This window comes from Prunus mume, linkage group LG6 (genome assembly GCF_029339155.1).
Source record: "Prunus mume cultivar Tortuosa linkage group LG6, ASM2933915v1, whole genome shotgun sequence".
Taxonomy (NCBI): domain Eukaryota; kingdom Viridiplantae; phylum Streptophyta; class Magnoliopsida; order Rosales; family Rosaceae; genus Prunus; species Prunus mume.
In genome coordinates this window covers 22275526-22296947 of record NC_142703.1, presented here as the reverse complement: position 1 = coordinate 22296947, position 21422 = coordinate 22275526, and the positions used below count along the sequence as shown (strand labels likewise).

At 42.2% G+C, this 21422-nt stretch overlaps 1 protein-coding gene, 1 long non-coding RNA gene and 1 pseudogene across 3 annotated transcripts; 1 reads left to right on the top strand and 2 right to left on the bottom strand.

Moving 5' to 3' along the window:
* The window catches only part of LOC148916467 (signal recognition particle subunit SRP54 2-like), a 42121-nt pseudogene extending 32633 nt beyond the window's left edge, over positions 1 to 9488 (bottom strand).
* Positions 9489 to 14231: 4743 nt separating this feature from the next.
* LOC148916466 (uncharacterized) lies at positions 14232 to 18902 on the top strand. The gene is made up of 2 exons (XR_016128098.1): positions 14232 to 14575; positions 18446 to 18902. It is a non-coding gene; the product is annotated as an uncharacterized LOC148916466 (long non-coding RNA).
* On the bottom strand, positions 18843 to 21422 carry LOC148916465 (uncharacterized). 2 transcript variants are annotated; one of them, XM_089054993.1, is made up of 4 exons: positions 21022 to 21422; positions 20756 to 20888; positions 19451 to 19650; positions 18843 to 19230 (listed from the first exon to the last, which is right to left on the bottom strand). In XM_089054993.1, the coding sequence occupies exons 1-4, from the start codon at positions 21123 to 21125 to the stop codon at positions 19014 to 19016; spliced, it is 654 nt and encodes a 217-aa protein (XP_088911119.1). In that variant the 5' UTR covers positions 21126 to 21422; the 3' UTR covers positions 18843 to 19013. The 2 variants fall into 2 exon arrangements, with proteins under 2 accessions (XP_088911119.1, XP_088911118.1); XM_089054992.1 differs by having other exon boundaries at positions 19451 to 19619; positions 21022 to 21416.

Here is a 21422-nt window from a genome sequence, read left to right as displayed (position 1 = left end):
TCCCTTAGCTATGACAAGCTCCTGGCTAGATTTCATGCATACCACAAGTCCGCAGAAAAATCCAAGTCCGAAGCCATCATAGATGCGTACATGTTGGGCTACCTGCACCGTGTGGATGAGACTACTCCCTTGTATGCGATTGACGATGTAGACATCGAGACACTCGCCTGATTCACCCCGCATGGAAGGAGGAACCAAGAGCAGCAGCTTGGAGAGGATGGAGGGAGGAGGACACAGAGATGAGATGATGGCAGATGTTACGGCGTGATGAGGCTCAAAGGCATAGCCGATCGTGGACGCCTTGAAGAGGCTGCAACTCATAGGTCTCCTGCTGGCGCCTCAGAGTAGATGAAGACTTCTTTATTTCTTTCCAGCTTTTGTAGTTTGCTTTCTTGTTTAGAATAATTGGTCCTTTTTGACCATATTCTTTTTGTTAAACTTGGCCGATTGGTCATCTTGTTATGGATGTGAACTATTAAGTAATCAGCTTCTATCTTGATTAAACTTCTTCTTTGGAGATTTATGAGTGATAGGGTTCCCTTTGGGGGATTCCGAGCGTATTCTGCATATCTCGTATGGTGTTTTTCTCTTAGGAAGTTGGCGAGTGCCGTGGTCCCCTTGAGGGACTCCGGGCGTGTCCTGCACATCCCTTAGGATGATTTCCCTTAGAAAGTTGGCGAGTGCCAGGGCCCCCCTTAAGAGGCTCCGGGCATATCCTGCACATCCCTTAGGATGGTTTCCCTTAGAAGTTGGCGAGTGCCAGGGCCCCCTTAAGAGGCTCCGGGCGTGCTCGCTTGTTTCCTTTAGGAAGTTGGAGAGTGCAGGGCCCCTTAAGGGGCTCCGGCGTGTCCTGCACATCCCTTAGGATGATTTCCCTTAGAAAGTTGGCGAGTGCCAGGGCCCCCCTTAAGAGGCTCCGGCATATCCTCGCACATCCCTTAGGATGGTTTCCTTAGGAAGTTGGAGAGTGCCAGGCCCCTTAATAGGCTCCGGGCGTGTCCTGCACATTCCTTAGGAAGTTGGCGAGTGCCGTGGCCCCTTAAGAGGCTCCGGCGTGTTCTCGCACATCCCTTAGGATGGATTCCCTTAGAAGTTGGCGAGTGCCAGGGCCCCCTTAAGAGGCTCAGGCGATTCGCACATCCCTTAGATGCCTTGGTCGCCGCCTGCCTCCCGGAGGACGCGATTATGGGCAGCGGTGTGTCTATCCCGCCTCCTTAGGAAACGGATAGGAACTCGGATACTTCCCGAAGGCATGGAAACCTCCTTTAAGAAATTCTGGCGCACTGCGCCTCCCTTAGGACGCTTTACGGGCCGCGCCTCCGGCGACGCTTTGGTCGCCGCCTCGCCTCCTTAGGACGCCGCTTATGGGCAATCGCATGTCTATCCCGCCTCCCTTAGGAAACGGATAGGAACTCGGATACTTCCGCAGAAGGCATGGAGACCTCCTTTAAGAAATTCCTGGCGCACCGCGCCTCCCTTAGGACGCTTTTTACGGCCGCGCCTCCGAAGCGACGCTTTGGTCGCCGCCTGCGTCTCCTTAGGACGCTGCTTATGGGCAACTGCTTGTGTTTTGTAGGCAGATAAGACATTTTGGAATGAGAAACTGAACTTATATTGATATTCATAAGATTACAGTCCTTTATTCGAAAATGAAAATAACTGAGTACAAAACTTGAAACTTCTAGTAGTCATGAGGAAGCATTATGGATAATACTTTCGGAGATGGTGAACATTCCATTGTCGTGGTATTTGCTTCCCATCCATGGTGTCCAATGTGTAGCTTCCTCTGCCCCCGGACCGGCTGATCACATAAGGGCCTTCCCAATTGGGATTCATCTTTTTCGACCCTTGCCTTGGTGCGGTGATGAAAGCCTTTCTTAGCACGAGGTCGCCTGGTTGAAACTGTCTGACCTTAGCTCTTTTGTCGTAGTAAGACTTCAACTGCTGCTGATAGGAGGCGACTCGGATAATGGTCTTCTCACGTTCGCCCTCAAGTAGGTCAAGGTTGAGCCTCATTTGCTTGGAGTTCTGGTCAACACTGCCCACCTCGAGGTTTATAGAGGGGACTGTGATGTGAGGAGGGATGATTGCTTCCGTCCCATAGGCGAGGGAGAATGGGGTTTCACCAGTTGACCTTCGCTTGGTGGTGCGATAAGCCCATAGTACTCCGGGGAGTTCATCCACCCATTTTCCTTCGGCGCCTTCTAGCCTCTTCTTCAAGCACTCCAATATGACTTTGTTGGATGCCTCGGCCTGCCCATTTCCTTGTGGATACCTCGGAGTTGACAGGTGTTGTTTGATCTTGTATTTCGCAAAGAAGGCGGTGATATGCTTGCCAATGAACTGTGAGCCATTATCGTGACCAGCGATTGTGGGCAGCCAAATCGGCAGATGATGTTTCTCCGATGAATCGCTCCACATCGGCTTCTTTAGTAGAGGATAGAGCTTCGGCCTCGATCCATTTAGTGAAGTAGTCGGTGGCGACGATCATCATCTCTTTCTTGGCAGGCGCCGGTGGCAAGGGACCCACTAAGTCGATGGCCCATTGCATGAATGGCCATGGACTGTTTTGCGGATGGTAAACTTCAGCAGTCAAATTAAGGATCGGCTTGTATCGCTGGCAACGATCACACTTTTTGACATATTCAAGTCGTGGCGCATGGTAGGCCGTATAGCCTATGTTTAGAGCCTTCTGGCGAGTGACCTGCCCCCAGTGGTTGCCACATTCGCCGTCGTGAATTTTGCAGAGGACCTCAAGTGTTTGAGGGTATTTTATGCAGGTAAGGTGAGGGCCGGAGTATGATCTGCGAATGAGCTTGTTGTCGTGCATGTAGTATCTCGCGGCCTTCTGTTGGACCTTCCTAGCCTCGGACTTGTCCGCGGGTAGGTTCCCATTCGCTAAGTAGTCAATGATGGGGTCTTGCCAGCTAGGGTCCTCGTCAATTTGCATAGTGTCGATTGGCTCTACTTCTTCAATGCTTGGCCGGTCAAGGTGTTCAACCGGGATGGAGCGTCTGAACTGGGTATCCAACGCTGACCCTAGACCGCTAGTGCATCTGCATGTGCGTTCTCTGCCCGGGGTACTTGTTGGATGGTGAAGGTAGGAAATGCCTTCAACAGCTCCTGGACTTTGTCAAGGTACAAGATCATCCTTGGGTGTTTCGCCATGTATTCTCCTGAGGCTTGATTCGTGATCAGCTGGGAATCTGAGTAAATGGCTAACTTCTTAATTGCGAGTTCCTTTGCCAAGCGTAGGCCGCGAGCAAGGCCTCGTATTCTGCCTCGTTGTTCGAGGCCGGGAAGCCAAGCGTGATAGCTTGCTCCAACAAGGTTCCATCCGGGGTGATGATGACGACACCCGCTCCAGCTCCTTTTTGGTTTGACGCTCCGTCTACCCGCAATTGCCACATGTCTCCAAGTTGGCTAGGTCCAGCGGATGTCCCATCTGCTCTTGAATTTTCTTTATTTTTGTTGACCAATTTCTCTTCTTCGGCTGATGGGGTGAACTCTACCACGGTCTGCTAAAGCCTGGGCTTTTATTGCAGCTTTGGCCGGTAGATGAGGTCATATTGGCTTAGCTCTATAGCCCACTTCATGAGTCGCTGAGAAGCGTCAGGGCTGTGCAGGATTGATCTCAAAGGAAAGTCAGTCATGACGATGACTCGATGAGCTTGGTAGTAGGGTCGTAGCTTTCTCGCGGAAACTACAAGAGCCAAAATGAGTTTCTCCAATTTTGGGTAACGAGTCTCTGCATCGAGGAGAGCTTTTGACGTGTAGAATACCGGATGTTGGGCCCCACTCTTCTCGAATGAGAGCCGAGCTGACAGCTGAGTTGGACACTGCCAGGTACACGAACAAGTCCTCACCAAGGACTGGCTTTGAGAGCAGAGGTGGTGAAGTGAGATAAGTCTTCAAACTCTGGAAAGCTACTTCGCACTCCTCATCCCATTTGTCTCTTTGTCCTTTCTTCAAAGCTTTGAAGAATGGTTTGCACTTGTCGGTTGATCTCGAGAGGAATCGGTTGAGGGCCGCTGCTCTGCCCGTCAGACTTTGTATTTCCTTCACTGTGGAGGGCGACTTCATCTCGAGAATAGCTTTAATCTGACGTGGGTGTGCCTCGATACCTCGTTGTGTGACTAAGTATCCCAAGAATCGGCCGGAGGATACACCAAACGTGCATTTACTAGGGTTCAACTTCATGCGATATTGGCGGAGCAGGCTGAATGCCTCGGCGAGGTTTTTGAGGTGATCTGCACGTTTTGGGGCCTTGACCAGCATGTCGTCCACGTATACCTCCATAGTTTTGCCGATTTGCTCCTTGAAGATTTTATTCACCAGCCTTTGGTAGGTTGCTCCGGCGTTCTTCAGCCCAAAAGGCATGACTTTGTAGCAGTAGGTCCCTCTCTCGATGATGAAAGAAGTTTTCGCCTTATCATCCGTGTGCATCAAGATTTGGTTATAGCCGGAGTAAGCGCCCATGAAGCTGAGCAGCTGATTGCCTGAAGTTGAATCCACGAGTTGGTCGATCCTCGCAATGGGAAGTTGTCTTTGGGCATGCTTTGTTGAGACTCAGTGTAATCGACACAGACTCTCCACTTGCCCTTCTCTTGTTTTGCTACTAGAACCACGTTGGCAAGCCACTCTGAGTAGGAGACCTCCTCAATAAAGCCGGCAGCTAGAAGTTTGTCAATCTCGGCTTCGATGATAGCGACTCGCTCGCGAAGTTGCGTCTCTTTTGCGCCACCGCTTGCGTGTAGGGTTGACGAGAGTCGGTGGCGATGATTTTCGGTCGATGCCGGCATGTCCGACGGTGACCATGCGAACATATCTTTGTTATTCTGGAGGAATGTGGTAAGCTCCTTCTTCTCGTCTGGGCTTAGGCGCGAGCCGATCCGCGCTTTTTTGTCTGGCTGATCAGGATCCAAGGGTATTAACTCAACGTCTTCCTCAGGTTTCCATCCTTCTTCAGGAAAGACCTCTGGACGGATTTCTTCGGATTGGTCCTGATGCTTTGATTGCTATAAGATAGCAAGATTCGGTTGTTCAACTTCCTTCAGATCTGCCTGGCTCACAGGGAGGAATTGCGCTTGTTTGCTTTTCTTTAGCCCTTGGGCGGAGCATTTCCTCGCCATTGCCTGATCGCTGTTGATTTGGCCGACACCGCCCCCAGGGATTGGGTACCGAATTTTCTGATGTGTGGCAGAGGTGATGGCGTTGATCTTGCCAATCCATGGCCTGCCTGCAGAATGCCGTTGTAGGGTGAGACCTCATCAATGACCATGAATGTTTGCAAGCAGACTACAGGTGAAGAATAGACGTCGAGGTCTATCGTGCCCACGGTAACCGTTGTTGCACCATTAAAGCCGGTCAGTGATCTGGCTGATTTGTTGATTTTTGCCTCCAAGCCCATCTGCCGGATGACCGCCACCGTAGGATATTGGCTGCGCTGCCCTCGTCTGCATGGATTCGGTCGACCATGGCCTGCGCGATTTGAATGCTGACAACAAGGGCATCATTATGTGGCATGTCGAGGCCGATCAGATCTTTCTTTTGGAAGCCGATTATAGGATCGTCTTCTGCTGGTAGAAGGCCAGTCGAGACTTGGAAAATCATAGCGCCTGCTTGATCTTCCTCTTCTTTTCCTTGCTGGTCACCCTGACTCCTTGGCGCGGCTAGGATTGTGTTAATCCTTATGCGACCTTCTCGGGTGGTTCCTTGGCGGTGTCTCGATCTTCAATTCGCTGGATGGCTCGCTTGCGATGAACTCCGTGCAGTGACCTTCTCTCACGAGTTCTTCAAGGTGTGCTTTCCAAGCGAGGCAGTTGTTGGTAGTGTGCCCGTGTGTCCCATGGAAGGCACAATATTTGCTAGTATCCCTCTTGTCTGGATCTCCTTTCAAGGGTGGCGGTCTTCTTACCCAAGGTTTGTTTTTCACTTGGGCTAAGATTTGATGTATGGGGATGCTGAACTTGGTATAGTTCTCTCCTGCTGCAGCGTCTCCTTGTGGGTGTGACCTGCGCTTATCCTTGTTCTTGTTGCTAAATCCATCGCTTCTTTGACCTGCCCGCTTAGTTGGTTGATCTTCCTGCTTAGTAGACTTTTTTGCGGCGATTCGATCGTCATCCCAGAGCGCGATCGCTCCGCGGTCGCGTAGACCTCGCCGAGTTTGGTGGGAGTGATAGTCACCGCGATACAAGTCATGTTCACCGGAAGGCCTTTCTTGAAGGCGATGACGCGATTCGGCGTCGCATCCTACAATGTTGGCCTTTTCGCTTTGAATCTCTTGATGTAATCTCGGGATTCCGGACTTCTTGCGCAGGTTGTACAGGTGGTCGTGGTTCTTCTTGATCGCTTCGGTAAGAGGTGTACTCTTTGGTGAAGACGTAAGCCAACTCCTTGAAGCTGTTGATCGACCCGGATGGCAGGGTGTGGAACCAATCTTGTGCTGCTCCTCGCAAGGTCACTACGAATACCTTGCACATCAACGCGTCGTCGGCCTTGTGGAGGATCATGACACTTTTGAAGTGTTTTAGGTGGCTCTCGGGATCGGAGTCCCCTTTGAAGTGTATAAACGAAGGCGTAGAGAATCGCCGGGAGCAGCCGCTCGATTTTGGCAAAGTGAAAGGTGTGGAGTTTGCCTGGTCGATCTCCTTGCGTAGTGCATCGTCGAGGTTCCCACCAGTCTTTAGACCTTGAAGTCGGTCATTCATAAGCTTTTCAACGTCCTCCATACACATTGCTGGTCGATCATGTTGGCGACCTTCGCGATTCGGGCGACGTTGACTGACCTCCTCCGGGTCTCGCGAGGGTCGACGCTCTCGCTCCGCCTAGGCGGTGTGTTGGTGGATCGCGCTATAGAGATTCTCCATAGCTTGTCGACGAGAGCCGCTCTTCGTGAGTGAGCAGCGGAGCGCCCTTCCTCGTGGTCTTCATTGTGAGGATTATCCGCTGACCACCCTGGGACGTAGCCTCGTGAACATTCGTCGCGAGTGGACAGCCGAGCGCCTTTCTTCACGACCTTCGCGATGGTTGTCCGATTGTCCTCCCGGGTGCCTAGCCTTTGTCGACATTTCCCTGCGGTCCCAAGCGGGCGTGGACGCCAAGTCGTGGGCCTAGCCTCGCGCATGTTGTTCCTCGGTTAATCTGCCCGAGTGGGGCTCGCGGATGCTCGTGACATGTCGGCAGGCCGATCGTTGTTGTCCTCGCCTTGTCCGCCTACTCCTGCTTGACCCGCTGGGTACCCGCTGAGCTGCCTGCCGGTGCGTTCGTCCATCCTTCTCTCTTCGCCTAGTTGTCCAAGGCCAAGGTTTTGAGCCAAGCTGATTTGGTGGAGGAGTTGCCTCATCAGATCGCTTTGGTCATCCATTCTCTGAGCTAGCTGGTCAACTCTCAGACTAAGGTCTGCTTGACTTCGTGGATCAGGAGGAGAGAAGTGTGTGGAGCCCAATTGCACACGGGCTAGGGTTTCATTGGAGGCGTGCGCGGGAGCGTGTGTCGAGCGTGGAGGCAATGAAGGGATCGCCTGAAGTTGCTCCAAGACCGGGCCTAAGTCGGCGGTGGTAACAAGCCCACCTTGATGAGAGGTTCCACCATATTCGGCGGCGGTGGCCGGTGCGGTGGTGAGAGGTGGTGGTGCCACCATGTCGATTGCGGGACCGTGGGTGGAGTGGCTTTGGGCCGTCGCGGATCTAGCCATCGCGGCGGTTTTGCCTCTCGTCTTCATGCTTCCAACCATGGTTGTTTGGAAGGCTTCGGTGGATTGGAAAATAGGAGGAACGGATTCCTTGAGCACGCGTTGAGTATAACTCGTGCTCTCAATGAAAGCACCAATTTGGAGGGAATGATTTTCCCCACGAGAATATCCGCAAAGATTCCTTCGTCTTCTCCGCTTCTCTTTCTCCCTGCAAAACAGATCGGAGTAAAAGGACCACACCCGGGGGGTGTTGGCCAAAGGCCCTCCGATGCCTAAGTTAGGTAAGGTATTTCAAGGAAAACCGGGTGGCCGGAGCCGTGTGTGGTGGCCGGAGCCTTGTGTAAGGGAGAGAAAGAAAGTGGTGGCTAGGGTTTGTGAGAAATGATTTCTGCAGAGTTTCAGTAGGAATTTAGACGTACCTTCACCATTGTGTGTGGCTATGCTTTTATAATGGTCTCGGAGGCTAGGGTTTCAGAGGAATAATTCCGTAGATGGAAGGGAATTATTCCTCCCCTTTATGGAATTGATTTGATCAATTAGGGATTTGATTTATTAGGGTAAATCAAATCCCTAATTGTGGTAGGTATCAAGTCAAATCCTATTTCAATTAGGTAACTCCTCATTTAATTGAGAATCGGGGTAGGAATTAGGAATCAATTCCCAACCCAATTAGGTAGTCTTCAATTTAATTAGGTAACCCCCAATTAAATTGAGTAACTCCCAATTAGGTTGATTAATTCCCAATTAGGTCAAATAATCCCCAAATGGAATGAATTATTTGACCTAGGGTTTTGACTTAATTTGGTTACCACAATCGCCATTCTTGAGAATGTTTCCACACCTTCAACTGCAATTTTCACAGGGTCCGACTCCATATAGCTGCAGGGGCAACATACCAATAATCACTTGAATGCTAAAAGCATCAACTTCTTAGAAGAAAAATATATAAGGTAGTACAGATATAAAGAGGGATAGGCAGGAGGACACCAAGGATGGGTGCCTTTTAATGTCCACCATGTTTTTCCTCACTCTTCCCAACCGAAAACTGTGGTTCTAACTCCAGGAACACCAAATTGTGATCCATACCGGTGGAGCATGGGACCAAACTATAACCACTGTGATACTAATCCAAGTACTACATTCCTCCTTTCACTTCCCCTATTAAAAAATAACTAATATCTAGAATTGAAATGTTTACTCGAGGAAAAGAAAAATTCAACATTCTCAAACTTCACAACTCCATAAGGCTTGTAATTGTCCAAAGAAAGACACACAACCAGTAGAAAGAAAAAAGAGTACCTTCCGTAAAATGGAATCTTAGCCATAGTGGCATTCTGCTTCAACTGATCAAATGCACAGCTTGAAATGTATCTGCTGTGGTTTCCAAGCATTTTTTCTGATGATAATATGCATATTTTGTACGCATTGTGGTTTTCCCAGACCCTGAATGTTTTAAGCAAATCAGATGAATTAATTAAAAAATTTAACGGAATAGATAAATCCAATTGAAAGACCAACACAAAATAAGCTATAAAGACAGCATGCTTCAGCTTAAAGTACATTTTAAAGTCCAAGAAATTTCTTTCCAGTACATTAATCAATCGTTAAAACTCTTCAATTCAAACTTAATGACTAAAATTGTTGCGCATAAGACATGTGAAATAATCAATCAACTTTCTGACCGAAAGAAAATTCCAATCAGTGTGAAATCAGCAAGCTTACCTTGTAAACCAGAGAACATGACAATACTTTGTTTCCCTTTCTTGGGAGGGAAAGACGGTTTCCCTGGATCCATATAAGATTAAATAATTACGCCCCAAATTCTTGGGAGTGAATCGCAAATTCTACTAACCAACTTAATAAACTCCCAAACAACTTTCATAAATCGCAAATTCTACTGAGAAAGGAGAAAGGCGAGTGGGAAGCTTGATGTACTATTATTGCTCATGTCGAGCAAGGAGAAAGGACTGAAGGCATAACTCTTAAGTTCCAAAGCCTTATTATGACTTTGTTTTATTCCATTATTACTACTGCGTTTCTTGTTAGAAATATGTTAAGACTTTCCATGGGTTGTATAAATTTGATAGTATGCGTTTTGTGGAATTGTTTGGAAAATGCCAGGTCTCCTTATTTTAGACTTTAACAGTATTATAACATCCTTCCTAACTTTGTTAATTTTACAGCTTTGAAAGTGGTTCTTTACTTGGCATAATAATCAAATCCACAATACTAGAATTTGGATCCTTGTATTACAAATAACGTTTAATTTATGATAATGTCTTAATTGGACATGAAATACTATCCGCTTTTCCCAAAAAATGTTTTTAAAAACCATTAAGTTACTCTACGAACCGAAAGTGAAAAGGTACTTGAAAGTGAACAAATTTAAATTTAATAATAATTTTTGTATTTTGAAACACTCACAAAATTTCCAACATCAACAACTACGTCGAAATTTTTTTACATAATAAAAAACATCCTTCCTAACTTGCTACTATTAGGTATGTGATTATTGCACATCCATAACTTGTAGGAGAGTGTATTAGGGTAAATCAAAGGCATTTTTGGTAGTTAAATAAGGTGTATTTAGTTAATTTTATATTTTCATTAAAATATTATGGTGTACTTAGATCATAAGCATCTCCACCTATAAGGGCTAAGGCAAGGGCAAGGGCTGCCACTATTCACGTGCAAAGTGGCAGCCTTGCCATTTGTGGTTCCACCCCAAAAGGCTAAGGCTAAGGCAAATACTATTCATTGTACTTTATTTCATATTGTTTTTTAATACTTTAAACCATTAATTTTGATAATATTTTGTAATTAAATTTTCAGATAAGATTTTTGGTTGCCACATGTCCATTATTTTTCAGAAAATATTTTAGGATGAGAATCTCGGTTGCCACGTGTCTTATTCCAGATAAAATTTTTGAATATTCATTAAAAAAAAATTATAATCTCATATTTCAGATAAGATTTTCACCTTCTAAAATTGTGTCATTTGTCATCTATATCTTCTAAATCCCTCTATAAAACAACACCATCAACTCATACCTCTCACACCATCTCTTATCTATTCCTTCATTTCTCAGATTTTACAAAACACATTCTACTCTCAATGTCAAACTTGAGGAGGGTGTTGGAGAGGCAACAGAAAGAAAAGGAAGAAATCCGGCGTAGATGTGCTGATGAAGAAGAGGAACAAATGCTTGTAGTAGCAGTGTGTATGCTTAATCAATCAAGGCAAAACCACCGGTCCGCCAGTTGTGTTGAATGAGACGTCAGGTTGACTTGATCGAGCACTTGTGGGAGATGAAAGGCAATCGCAGTGGATGAAGTCAAGATTAGTGCTTTGTTTGGAATTATGCTTTGTTTTTAACTATGCTTTATTTTGTGTGTGGTGTTTTTTATTGTTATGCTTTTAAGTATGGTTTGTTTTGTGTGTTGTTTGCAATAAATTAAGGTTTGTTTTTAAATCTTTGTTTTGATGCTCAAATGTTTTTAATAAAGAGTCATATTATTTAATGCTTTTTTTTATTGAATAAAAAGGAAACAATACAACAAATTAATACATATGGCAAAGGTGTTTCAATACAACCTAATGGTTTTCATCATTTAACCAATCTGTATTGCTAGGTCCATCGTCATGGAAAAGTTTTCTTCTCATCACATCCCTTCATCTTAGCTTCCAATAGGCCTTTGTTTCAGGAGACATATGGCTCATATCCATGGCCATGATTTTCATCTCTCTATCATCCATGTCTTTTTCTTGTGCCTGCTGCTGTTGAATTGCAAATGCTTCCTCTCGTGCCATGTCCGCTTCATCTCTTTTCAAGTCTCTCTCAATTTTTGGTGAGGTGTTCTTAGCTATTTTCTCCAATAATTGCACACATTCATTGTTCGAAGTGCTCCCACTCTTGGCCCTTGCTACCTTTCTCCCAATAGGTCTCGGCGGACGTGGGAGTGGTGACTCCATTTCCATTGGGGAGTCCAATGGCGAATCGGTTGTTGGCGAATCGTGGAGCGGCGTCTCATTCAACACAACCGGCGGACCGGTGGGAATAATTTTGAATATCGAACAATCCTTCACAACTTCCCAACATTGGAAATGCAAGAAACTTCTTTTGCCTTGCCCCATGTTACCGAACCAAACTTGTGCTTGTATGATCTATTAAAAATAAATAATTGGAAGTGCAAGAAAAAAAAAAGATTATGCAAGAAAATATAAACTATTTTGAAATGCAAGAATAAAATTGATTATGCAAGAAAATATAGACAAATTGGAAATGTATAAAAAAAAAAAAAAAAAATTATGCAAGAAAAAGAAATAGAATATGCAATTAAAAAAAAAGTTACATTAAATTGATTAAAATGGCAATTATAAATATTTTACCACATCGGATAGATTTTGACCACTTCGAATGTTTTCCCTTGCTTTTGTCAAAGCATTTCTCCATTTCCCTAACTCTTTATTCAGAATTTTCCATACTAGACAAGGCCATTTCGGTATGAATGGAACCCGATCTTTGACAAAATTCTCCATGAATTTTGCTCCACATATGAGAGAACTTCATCTCATTACCCGTGATAGGGCAATGACTAACGTGCACCCAAGACTGACACAACGCAATATCTTCCTGAGTTGTCCACGTGCCTCCGGCTTTGAGAGAAGATGTCATTTGTTTTTTGATACAAATGGAAAGTAGTAGAAAAATGTGAGTGGAAAGTAAAAAATATTGGAAGGAGAAGAGTTTTTATGAAGAATTGGTGTGGAAAGTGAATAATGTGAGTGGAGAGTAAAAAAATATTGGAAGGAGAAGAAATTGTGTGAAGATTTGGTATGGAAAGTGAATAAAATTGTTAGCTAATTATAGGGAAAAAATACATAATTTTTTGGTAATTTTAAAAAAAAATTTAGCGTTTGTGGATTCGAAGATTATGGCCTGGCCTTTTGGTATTTTCCCTATTTAAGACATGTATTTTATGGTTTTGCAGAGACTTATTGTATATATTTTTTAATACATGTGATAGTTTAAACTACAAAGGGAGGTTAGTTTACTAAGGTGTTTTGGAGTTCAAACTTAAGATCACTGATCACTGGTCTGCAAGTCAATATCTTTTTTCATTGGACTAGACCTTGTTTGACTTTTTTATTGCTTTTAAAGCGACCATGGTTTTTTTCCCTTTATTTAAAAATCCGTATAAGATTGGCGGATTTGGTCCCTCAATATGCCAAAATTACTCGACATTAAATATCCTCACAAAATTTGTTGCAAGCTTTGGTAAAAGGCTACAAACAATACAAACAAAAGAAGGGGGAACCAATCCTATGTGCCCTGTCTTAAACATTAAATGATGAAATTCACTTCATTGCCTCTAAGTCATTACAATTCTTTTGATCACTGATCATTTCTTCTAACCAAATACCTACAATAAGACCAAAAAAGAAATGCCGACCCTTCAGATCACAACCAATGCAACTATTATTCAAAACAAAACTAAATTATCTGTTAGCCCCCTTGATAATAGGCTCTTGCAAAACGGTTAGCAGCATCACTGGCGGACAGACATCTGTTAACCTCCCACAAAGGCTAGCCTCTCTGGTTGACAAAGGCAACCCTTACTTGCAAATAAACTTGAGATCACCACTGTAATTGTAATAAATATCTACTTGTCCCCCCCTCAGAACATCCCCATCATGTCTATACCAGAACCCATTTGCTTCATCGAAATTTGTAAGCTACCCATGCCACCAATCTGCTTCAGCATCTGGGGGGAAAGGACTTTGCTCATATGCTGTGCATTCATATTTCAGGATAGTGCACTCATTTCACCCTTCTTCAGAATCTTATGTCCTTTCATTTTGCTCCATATCTTGGCCAAGGCGCTTGTACTCTTCAAACATCTCCATTACTTCTCTAATTTCGAGACCAGAACCTTGTGCTATTCGAATTATACGTGACTCATTCATGAGTTCTGGATTTGAGCTATCCAACTCTGCAAGACAAGTTAAGCTATTCACTAAACCACGTGAGTTTCTTCCCAACCCCAAAGGAACTGAACATGACAGTTATTGCTCAAACTGTGGCTTAATACACAAAAACAAGGAATTGGCATTACTTGCCTCATTTCGTCATTGAATCCATCACGGTCATGTACCACTTGTTCTTCGCCTGGCTTTCCTTTTCACGACCATTAGGCATTAATTCAGCACTAAATCCTGGAAGCATTGAGAAGACTTACATAAACCAAATAAATTCTTATACTGCATTTGGGTCCTCTCAACAATAACATCCATGATTATGTACCCTAAAGCTTCTGAATGTGCGTAGTCGTGTGTATGTGTGTGTGTGAGAGAGAGAGAGAGAGAGAGAGATAAAGAGAGTAAACAAGAGGACAGAGAGTTCATACATTATATATATACTAAAACTGATTCCAAACTTCACTGTTCCTAAGCTGTTGGAATAGTGCAATGACGTTTTCTGCCCCCGCTTAAATGGTTGATCTCTTCCTTCTGTAGGAATATGAGAAGTGTGGCTTACCCGTTTACCCGAGCTCTATTCACTTCTCTTCGGGACTTCGTTGGCGTCGCTGAGAGAAGGAAAACCTCTAATCAGCCCCACACCCTTCCCCTTAATCCCAGCCCTCTCTTTCTCTTCCTTTCTCTCTCCCCGTCTCTTTCCCTCTCTCTGCCGCCGCCACCGTCATCATCACAAGCACCGACTCTCCCCCACCGTCTCCGATGGACGGTTATGATGCCTCACCCGTTGGATCTCCCGATCGCGCCTCCTCTGATATTCAACGACAGCCGTCCGACAATGGCATGATCAATCGTCTGGGACCGGCGGTCTCTCCGAGGATCTCAAACAAAAAATTATTAAGCAGGCAAGATCTCTCTGTCTCTCTCCATTTGAGCATGTGGATAATGAACCCTAGGAGCTTAATATATGTTTGCATCTAGAAGGAAATATGATTTGGAGCTGATATTCTGAACTAATCGACCAATCTCTCAGCTGGAAGGTAAAGATGGTTGCTTCAATATAAGATCATTCAAACACAAAATCAGATTTAACACTGTATAAAATATGAAGAAACCTATTTACCCTCTGTTTGTTTGCTAAGAAAATGCAAGAAAAAAACAGAAAATTTCATCTTTTTAAGCATTTTACTATTGTTTTGTGGGTAAGAGTTCACTAGTTATGCTTATAAGAGCGTTTGAGGTCACCCACTTAATAACATTAGTACTTCTGATTGAAACCACTTGGGTTTCTGTGGAAACTCAAGGACAAAAGGGCAAAAGTTTGAGTCTTACTTCTATAATTATGTTGGATTGAAAATTTGGTGCCCTTGTTCTTTCTTGCATATGTTGAAAACTAGTCTAACAACAAAAGCCAAATACTAGGTTTCCAGAGTGAAGCTTAACGGACCATATTCTTATGAGCTATATCAATGCCTAGATCCAACTAAAAATTATTACCATTTCAACAGTTGCAGCAAAACTTGCGCACTGAGAGCACCACTTCCTTTTGCACGACCATCCATTTTTGCAACAATAACAGCTCCAACTGAAACACTGTCCCTGAAGGCTTGAGCTTCATCAAATGCAGCCTGACCAATATTGCTACCATAACAAACATAACAAGATCTGGTTTCTGGAATATGAGAGGAAGTATATTAAGAGAAAGATATTATCAAGCAAATGCAGTCATCAGCAAGTTTACATAGCATGAAATTCCAGAACAAACACCGTTGCTTCAGAAACTTGACGCATTTCTTCAAAAAGAGCAGCTTCTTGTTTGTGACGCCCACTAGTATCAACAATTATAAGATCGCAATTCACCTTTGAGATTGTTTCCACACCTTCAACTGCAAGTGGACGCCAGGGATGGATGGGCAGGACACCAAGGATGGCTGCCTTTTAATGTCCACCATGTTTTTCCTCACTTTTCCCAACCAGAAACCGTGGTTCTAACTCCAAAAACATCAAACTGTGATCCATACCGGTGGAGTATGAGACCAAACTATAACCACTGTGACACTAATCCAACTACTACATTCCTCTTTCTTTCACTTCTCCTATTAAAAATTAACTAATATCTAGAATTGAGATGTTTACTGAAAGATAAGAAAAATTCAACATTCGCAAACTTCACAACTCTATAAGGCTTGTAATTGTCCAAAGAAAGACACATAACCAGTAGAAAGAAAAAAGAGCACCTTCCATAAAGTGGAATCTTAGCCATACTGGCATTCTGCTTAAACTGATCAAATGCACAGCTCGAACTGTATCTGCACACACTAGGGCAGGTTTCCAAACATTTTTTCTGACGATAATATGCACATTTTGTTAAACACAGCATGCTTCACCTGAAAGTACATTTTAAAGTCCAAGAAATTTCTTTCCAATACATTAATCAATCGTTAAAACTCTTCAATTCGAACTTAATGACTAAAATTGTTGCACATAAGACATGTGAAATAATCAATCATTGTCCGTGATAGATTATGAGAGAACTTCATCTCATTGCCCGTGATAGGGCAATGACTAACGTTCACCCAAGACTGACACAACGCAATATCTTCCTGAGTTGTCCACGCACTTCCGGCTTCAAGAGAAGGTGCCATTTGTTTTTTAATACAAATGGAAAGTAGTAGAAAAATGTGTGTGGAAAGTAAAACATATTGGAAGGAGAAGAGTTTGTATGAAGAATTGGTGTGGAAAGTGAATAATGTGAGTGGAGAGTAAAAAATATTGGAAGGAGAAGAAATTGTATGAAGATTTTGTGTGGAAAGTGAATAAAATTGTTAGGTATTTATAGGGAAAAAATCCAGAATTTTTTGGTATGTTTTAAAAAAAAATTCAGAATTTTTTCAAATTTTTTTGCAATTTTTTAAGCCAAAGGTGAGAAGGTGTGCAGAAGAACAATAAGCAATACCATTGGTTGCTACTGTAAACTGGCTTCTTTTTCTGTTTAATTATAGAGCCATATAAGTGATGAACGGGTTTCACTAAGCCAGTATGGTTCCTCAAGCCAAGTGGATTCCACTAAGAACCAAATCCACTTGCAAAAAAGAAACTGCAAAGGAGACGACTGGACTTTAACACAATGCGGACGTCCGCATTAGAGAAAAACTCTATATATGTATATGTATTATACCCATGTATATATTATAATAATATACATATATACATCTATATACACATATATTATATATGTAAGATGTATAATATATGTGTATATATATATATTATATTATAATATACTAGCCCCTTGGCACATGCTTACGCATGTGCCAATTGGTTTTCTATTTTATTTTATTTTTTTATTTTTAGAATTAAGAAAAGATAACATGGATAATTATGTTCCATAAAAATAGGACCTATTATCTAATTTGTTTTTAATTTTAATTTTTTTAAATATGAAAATGTGAATTTATCATTTTATCCTCATTTAATTAATAATTTCAATTCTTAATGTTTGAATTAACCAAGGGCATTTTCTGGTATTTTGAATGTTTCACCATTCTCTGTCTTTTGCTTTATATATTACTAGCCTCTTGGCACATGCTCACGCATGTGACAATTGGTTTTCTTTTTTATTTTTTATTTTATTTTTAATATGAAGAAAAGATAATATGGGTAGTTATGTTCCATAAAAGTAGGATATATTATCTGATTTTTTTTAATATGAAAAAATGTAAATTTACCATATTATCCTTATTTAATTAATAATTTCAATTCTTAAAGTGTGAATTAACCAAGGGTATTTTCTGGTATTTTGAATGTTTTACCATTCTTTACCTTTTACTTTATATATATAGATATATTATAATATACATATATACATGTATAAACACATATGTCATATATATTATATATGTGTGTATATATACATATATTATATATATATATATATATATATAATATAAAATACATATATACACATACATAATATATGTATTTATACATATATATACATATATATAGATAGTTTTGAAAAAATAAAAAAATCTAGTCCTAGTCCAAGCATACACCAAATGCATAATAAGTGTTATCCAACTTAGACCAAGCCAAGCCTAGCCAAGACAATCTCTAAGCATAGTCCATACCAAGACAGTCATGTGTAACAAACGAGCCCTTCTACTCATTCTCGACCTCCCGTCTTCTCCTCTGCTTGTGGTATTCTCTCTGTCAACTTTACATTACTTCCTCTCGACTTGTATTGTGCTGGGATTTCTGTTTTTGTTTATTTATTTGATCCTTTCTTTAAATCCAGCTACGAATGAACTCATGTTGTTTAAGTTGTGCAAGAGATGATGAATGTACCTCAAAATAAATGGTTGGAGCATTCATACCAGCAACTGTGATTGGTGTACTCATCAACCATGTGGTTCTTTGATGAAGTGGATAATCACATGCTTTCCAAATTCACAAACATGTGGATCCTCAAATCAATATATGCTTTACTTTCCGCGGCTACTGAGAGTTATCTTGATTTACCATTGTGAAAAAAAAAAGGAACTTAAATCAAATTAAATCAAATTACACTGGCAAGCCCAATGTCGTGTCCCCAAAAATTAATTCATAACAACGCAACTCATAACAAAAGCGGGATTAATATTGAATGAAATTTAATAAATTTATTCTATTTTCTTATATTGTTTAAAAATCTTCCCTGTTATGCCACATGACTCTTCTTCACTACCCAGGATTCATCCTGCCTCACTTACGGAGCAAATTTTCTATGGTGCTAGGATGATGATCGAGCAAGTGTTTTATTGTTCTCGGCCCGACTGCCATGTCCGTGTTTTAGTCTGGAGGACAGAACCAACTGGTTTGAGGCCTCAGCGTATCAAAGGCACAGCCTCTCTCAAGGTTTGGCTGCCACGGAGTCGGAAGATAAAGCTTGCATGGTGAAAAAAGCCAAGCTACTCTGGCCATGGAGAACGTGACCAAAAGTGAGCAAACAAAGCTTCCCATCACGGAGCTAGTCACCTGCAACTGCAGATATCCGCTTGCACCCTTGCAACTACTGCAGCCTCTTGGTTCCCCTTTCCTCCCGACCAAATTAGCGTTGCAGTTAAGGACTGCTTCTGTAAGAACTATTTTAACTATTTTGGTTGAATTGGACCTGTTACCACTACTAATAGATAACAGAAAAGTGTATAAACACATTTTGACATGAAACCAAGACACAGAATACTTCCCATACGACCTGATGAACTTTGGGTTTGCTAACTGAACTAATGGGTCAGCTAGATAATACAACCATAAACCTACGAGATGTTATGCTATTCCAGGTAATATTTGAACAAACTTCTACTAGTCAAACTGCTGCCGAAGCTGCATTTCAGTTTCACTTTTCCATGTACCATGAGATGACTGGCCCTTCATCCTCTTACTCTTCTCCTTATCTTTGATGGTAGATCCCTTCTTCTTGGAATCGTTGGTTGTGTCTACAGGACGATCACCGCAAGCTGGGCAGACCATTCCCCGTCCATTGGAGTAGGTCTTGGGTATTCCACATTGCAAACACATCCTATCAGGAGAAATATTTCAGATTAGCAATTACAGGGCCAAATACGTGACTAATACCCAACCAAAATACCTGCTGCACTGAAAAATAAAAATAACAATAATCTAAAACAGCTATATGTCTTTCAGAACTAGCAGAACCAAGAAAACAAAAAGATTCAGAAAAACAAAAACAACACAAGCAAACAAACAAGGGAGTGGGGAGTAGAAACAGCAACAATAACCTCAGAAGCTCTGCAGCATCCTCTGCGCTAGGATTCGTTGCAGTTGGCAGACGCTTGCCACCTTGAGCCATGCTTGTAACTATTGATGTTGGAGGTTGGTTACCCGCAAAATCACTTCTTACTCGTTCATGGATTCCAACTAACTGAGCTTTGGACTCCACTACAGCACCTGTACACAGTTTTAACAAGAGTCTGAACTGCTGCAATAGAAAATGAAAAATAAAAAGGAAAACATTCATTTGCAGAAAGACGTAAAAACCAAATCATTATTAGATAATGATACACAGAGAAACTATATGCATAATAATTTTAAAATTTTGATCAACAGTTAACAAACTTCTCTTCTATATCTTTCAAATTAGCTGTTCCTGCTGAAAAACCAATGCCATGAGCATCCAGAACACAGATAACGCCCATCAGTTCAACAGAGTATCGTAAATAACAGTTCAAACAAACACTTCTCAATTACTATTCCAACAGATTTGATTGGAACTCAACAGATACAAATTTATAATAAAAATCCAAGAAACCAAATAATTTTATGTTGCCAAGACATCTAGGTATTGTCTGACCTAAGACTTCCAATTACTAAATAAAGCATCACATTGACGAGGTGCAGATCTACGCAAGACAGTTCAAGAAAACTCAGGATAAGAAAATTTATCAATGGGTACTGGAATTATTCTGATTCATGACTTCCACGGTGTTTACTAATACGTACAAAATAAAAAATTAAGTAGGTTCCACACTAAAATTCATAATCCAATATCTGAAACACCAGGAGTTAGATTGATTATGGGTGAATAGTTGGTCCCACTCATTCTCTCTTCTATTCTTGACTTCCCCGATTCCATGCAAGCAAACACGCCATAACTGGAGCTTGAATTTGGATAATATATAAACAGAATAGAGTCTACTTCCAACGTTACTTCCATTCTGTGAACTGGTTGTCCTGATCTAATAAGAACCTAAGTTCAGGACATGCATCTCAACCGCGGACTAAACATAGATGTTTAAGATACACTCAGACAGATGCATCTCAGTCATCTATATATGGTTGAATAACCGCGATTTGTGCCTGTTCTTTCTCTTAAAGCCATTATACACTTCATTATACAGGGACCACATATCCAATTTGTAGTGTAAAATCAATTTTTATCACTCCTCCTATGTCTCTCTGACTGCAGTGACAATTTTAGGAGAATGTTTTGAACAAAAAGCAACCCAAAAGTACTTAGAATTGAAGTGTACAAAATTGATCTTTAACATAATATGAACAAACATTAACTAAGAAAAAATACCAACCAGCAGGTAAATCTTTCTTGTCCTTGCGAAGTTTGGCGTTGCGGGCACCATGCCTCCCTTTCTGGGGACCGTCATCCCTCGTTGAACCGTCTTCTTGTACACAGTTATTGAGGAAATCGGGCGGTCCACAAATCTTCGGCAACCAATCGAAGAAAAGCACAATGAACCCATAAAAAGCAGCAAAAAAATAATAATTTCAAACTGAATGGTAAATTGCAGAGAGAAATAAAAAGAAAAACAGGGGGTGAATTAGGGTAAAATGGTACCTCGGAGAAGACATCAGATGCAGAAGGAAGGCCAGAGGCAATGGAAGAGGAGGGAGGTTTGGGAAAGTCAAAGACGGATTTGGGTTTGTGACTTTGGTCACCATCTTCGTCGTCGTCCGACGAGTTTGAGTTTTGGTAATGGAGGCGGTGATTTTGGGCTTCTTCTTCTTCTTCAGCGGAAGAATAGCCCTGGAGGAACGCCAAGCTCATTGCTTGCTTATAAATGGAGGTGGATTTGTGCTTACTGTAGCAAAGAGAGAATCGTAGGTAAGTGGGTCGGATTTCAAGTTATTTGGATTGGAGAAGGAGGAGCTTGTGCCAGTCTGCTTGGTTCTTTTTCTCCCTCCTTTGTTCTTTTTCTTTTTCTTTTTCTTTTTTACCCTCCGTTTGGAGGGAGGAAA

Bases quoted from the DNA above. Each gene is read 5' to 3' on its own strand.
- LOC148916465 (XM_089054992.1), bottom strand. From the start codon at position 21,231: ATGAGCTTGGCGTTCCTCCAGGGCTATTCTTCCGCTGAAGAAGAAGAA. The intron at 19,620-20,755 runs GTTGGTATTTTT...AACTGTGTACAG, and splicing joins CAAGAAAGATTTACCTGCTG to GTGCTGTAGTGGAGTCCAAA. The intron at 19,231-19,450 runs GTTATTGTTGCT...TTCTCCTGATAG, and splicing joins GATGCTGCAGAGCTTCTGAG to GATGTGTTTGCAATGTGGAA.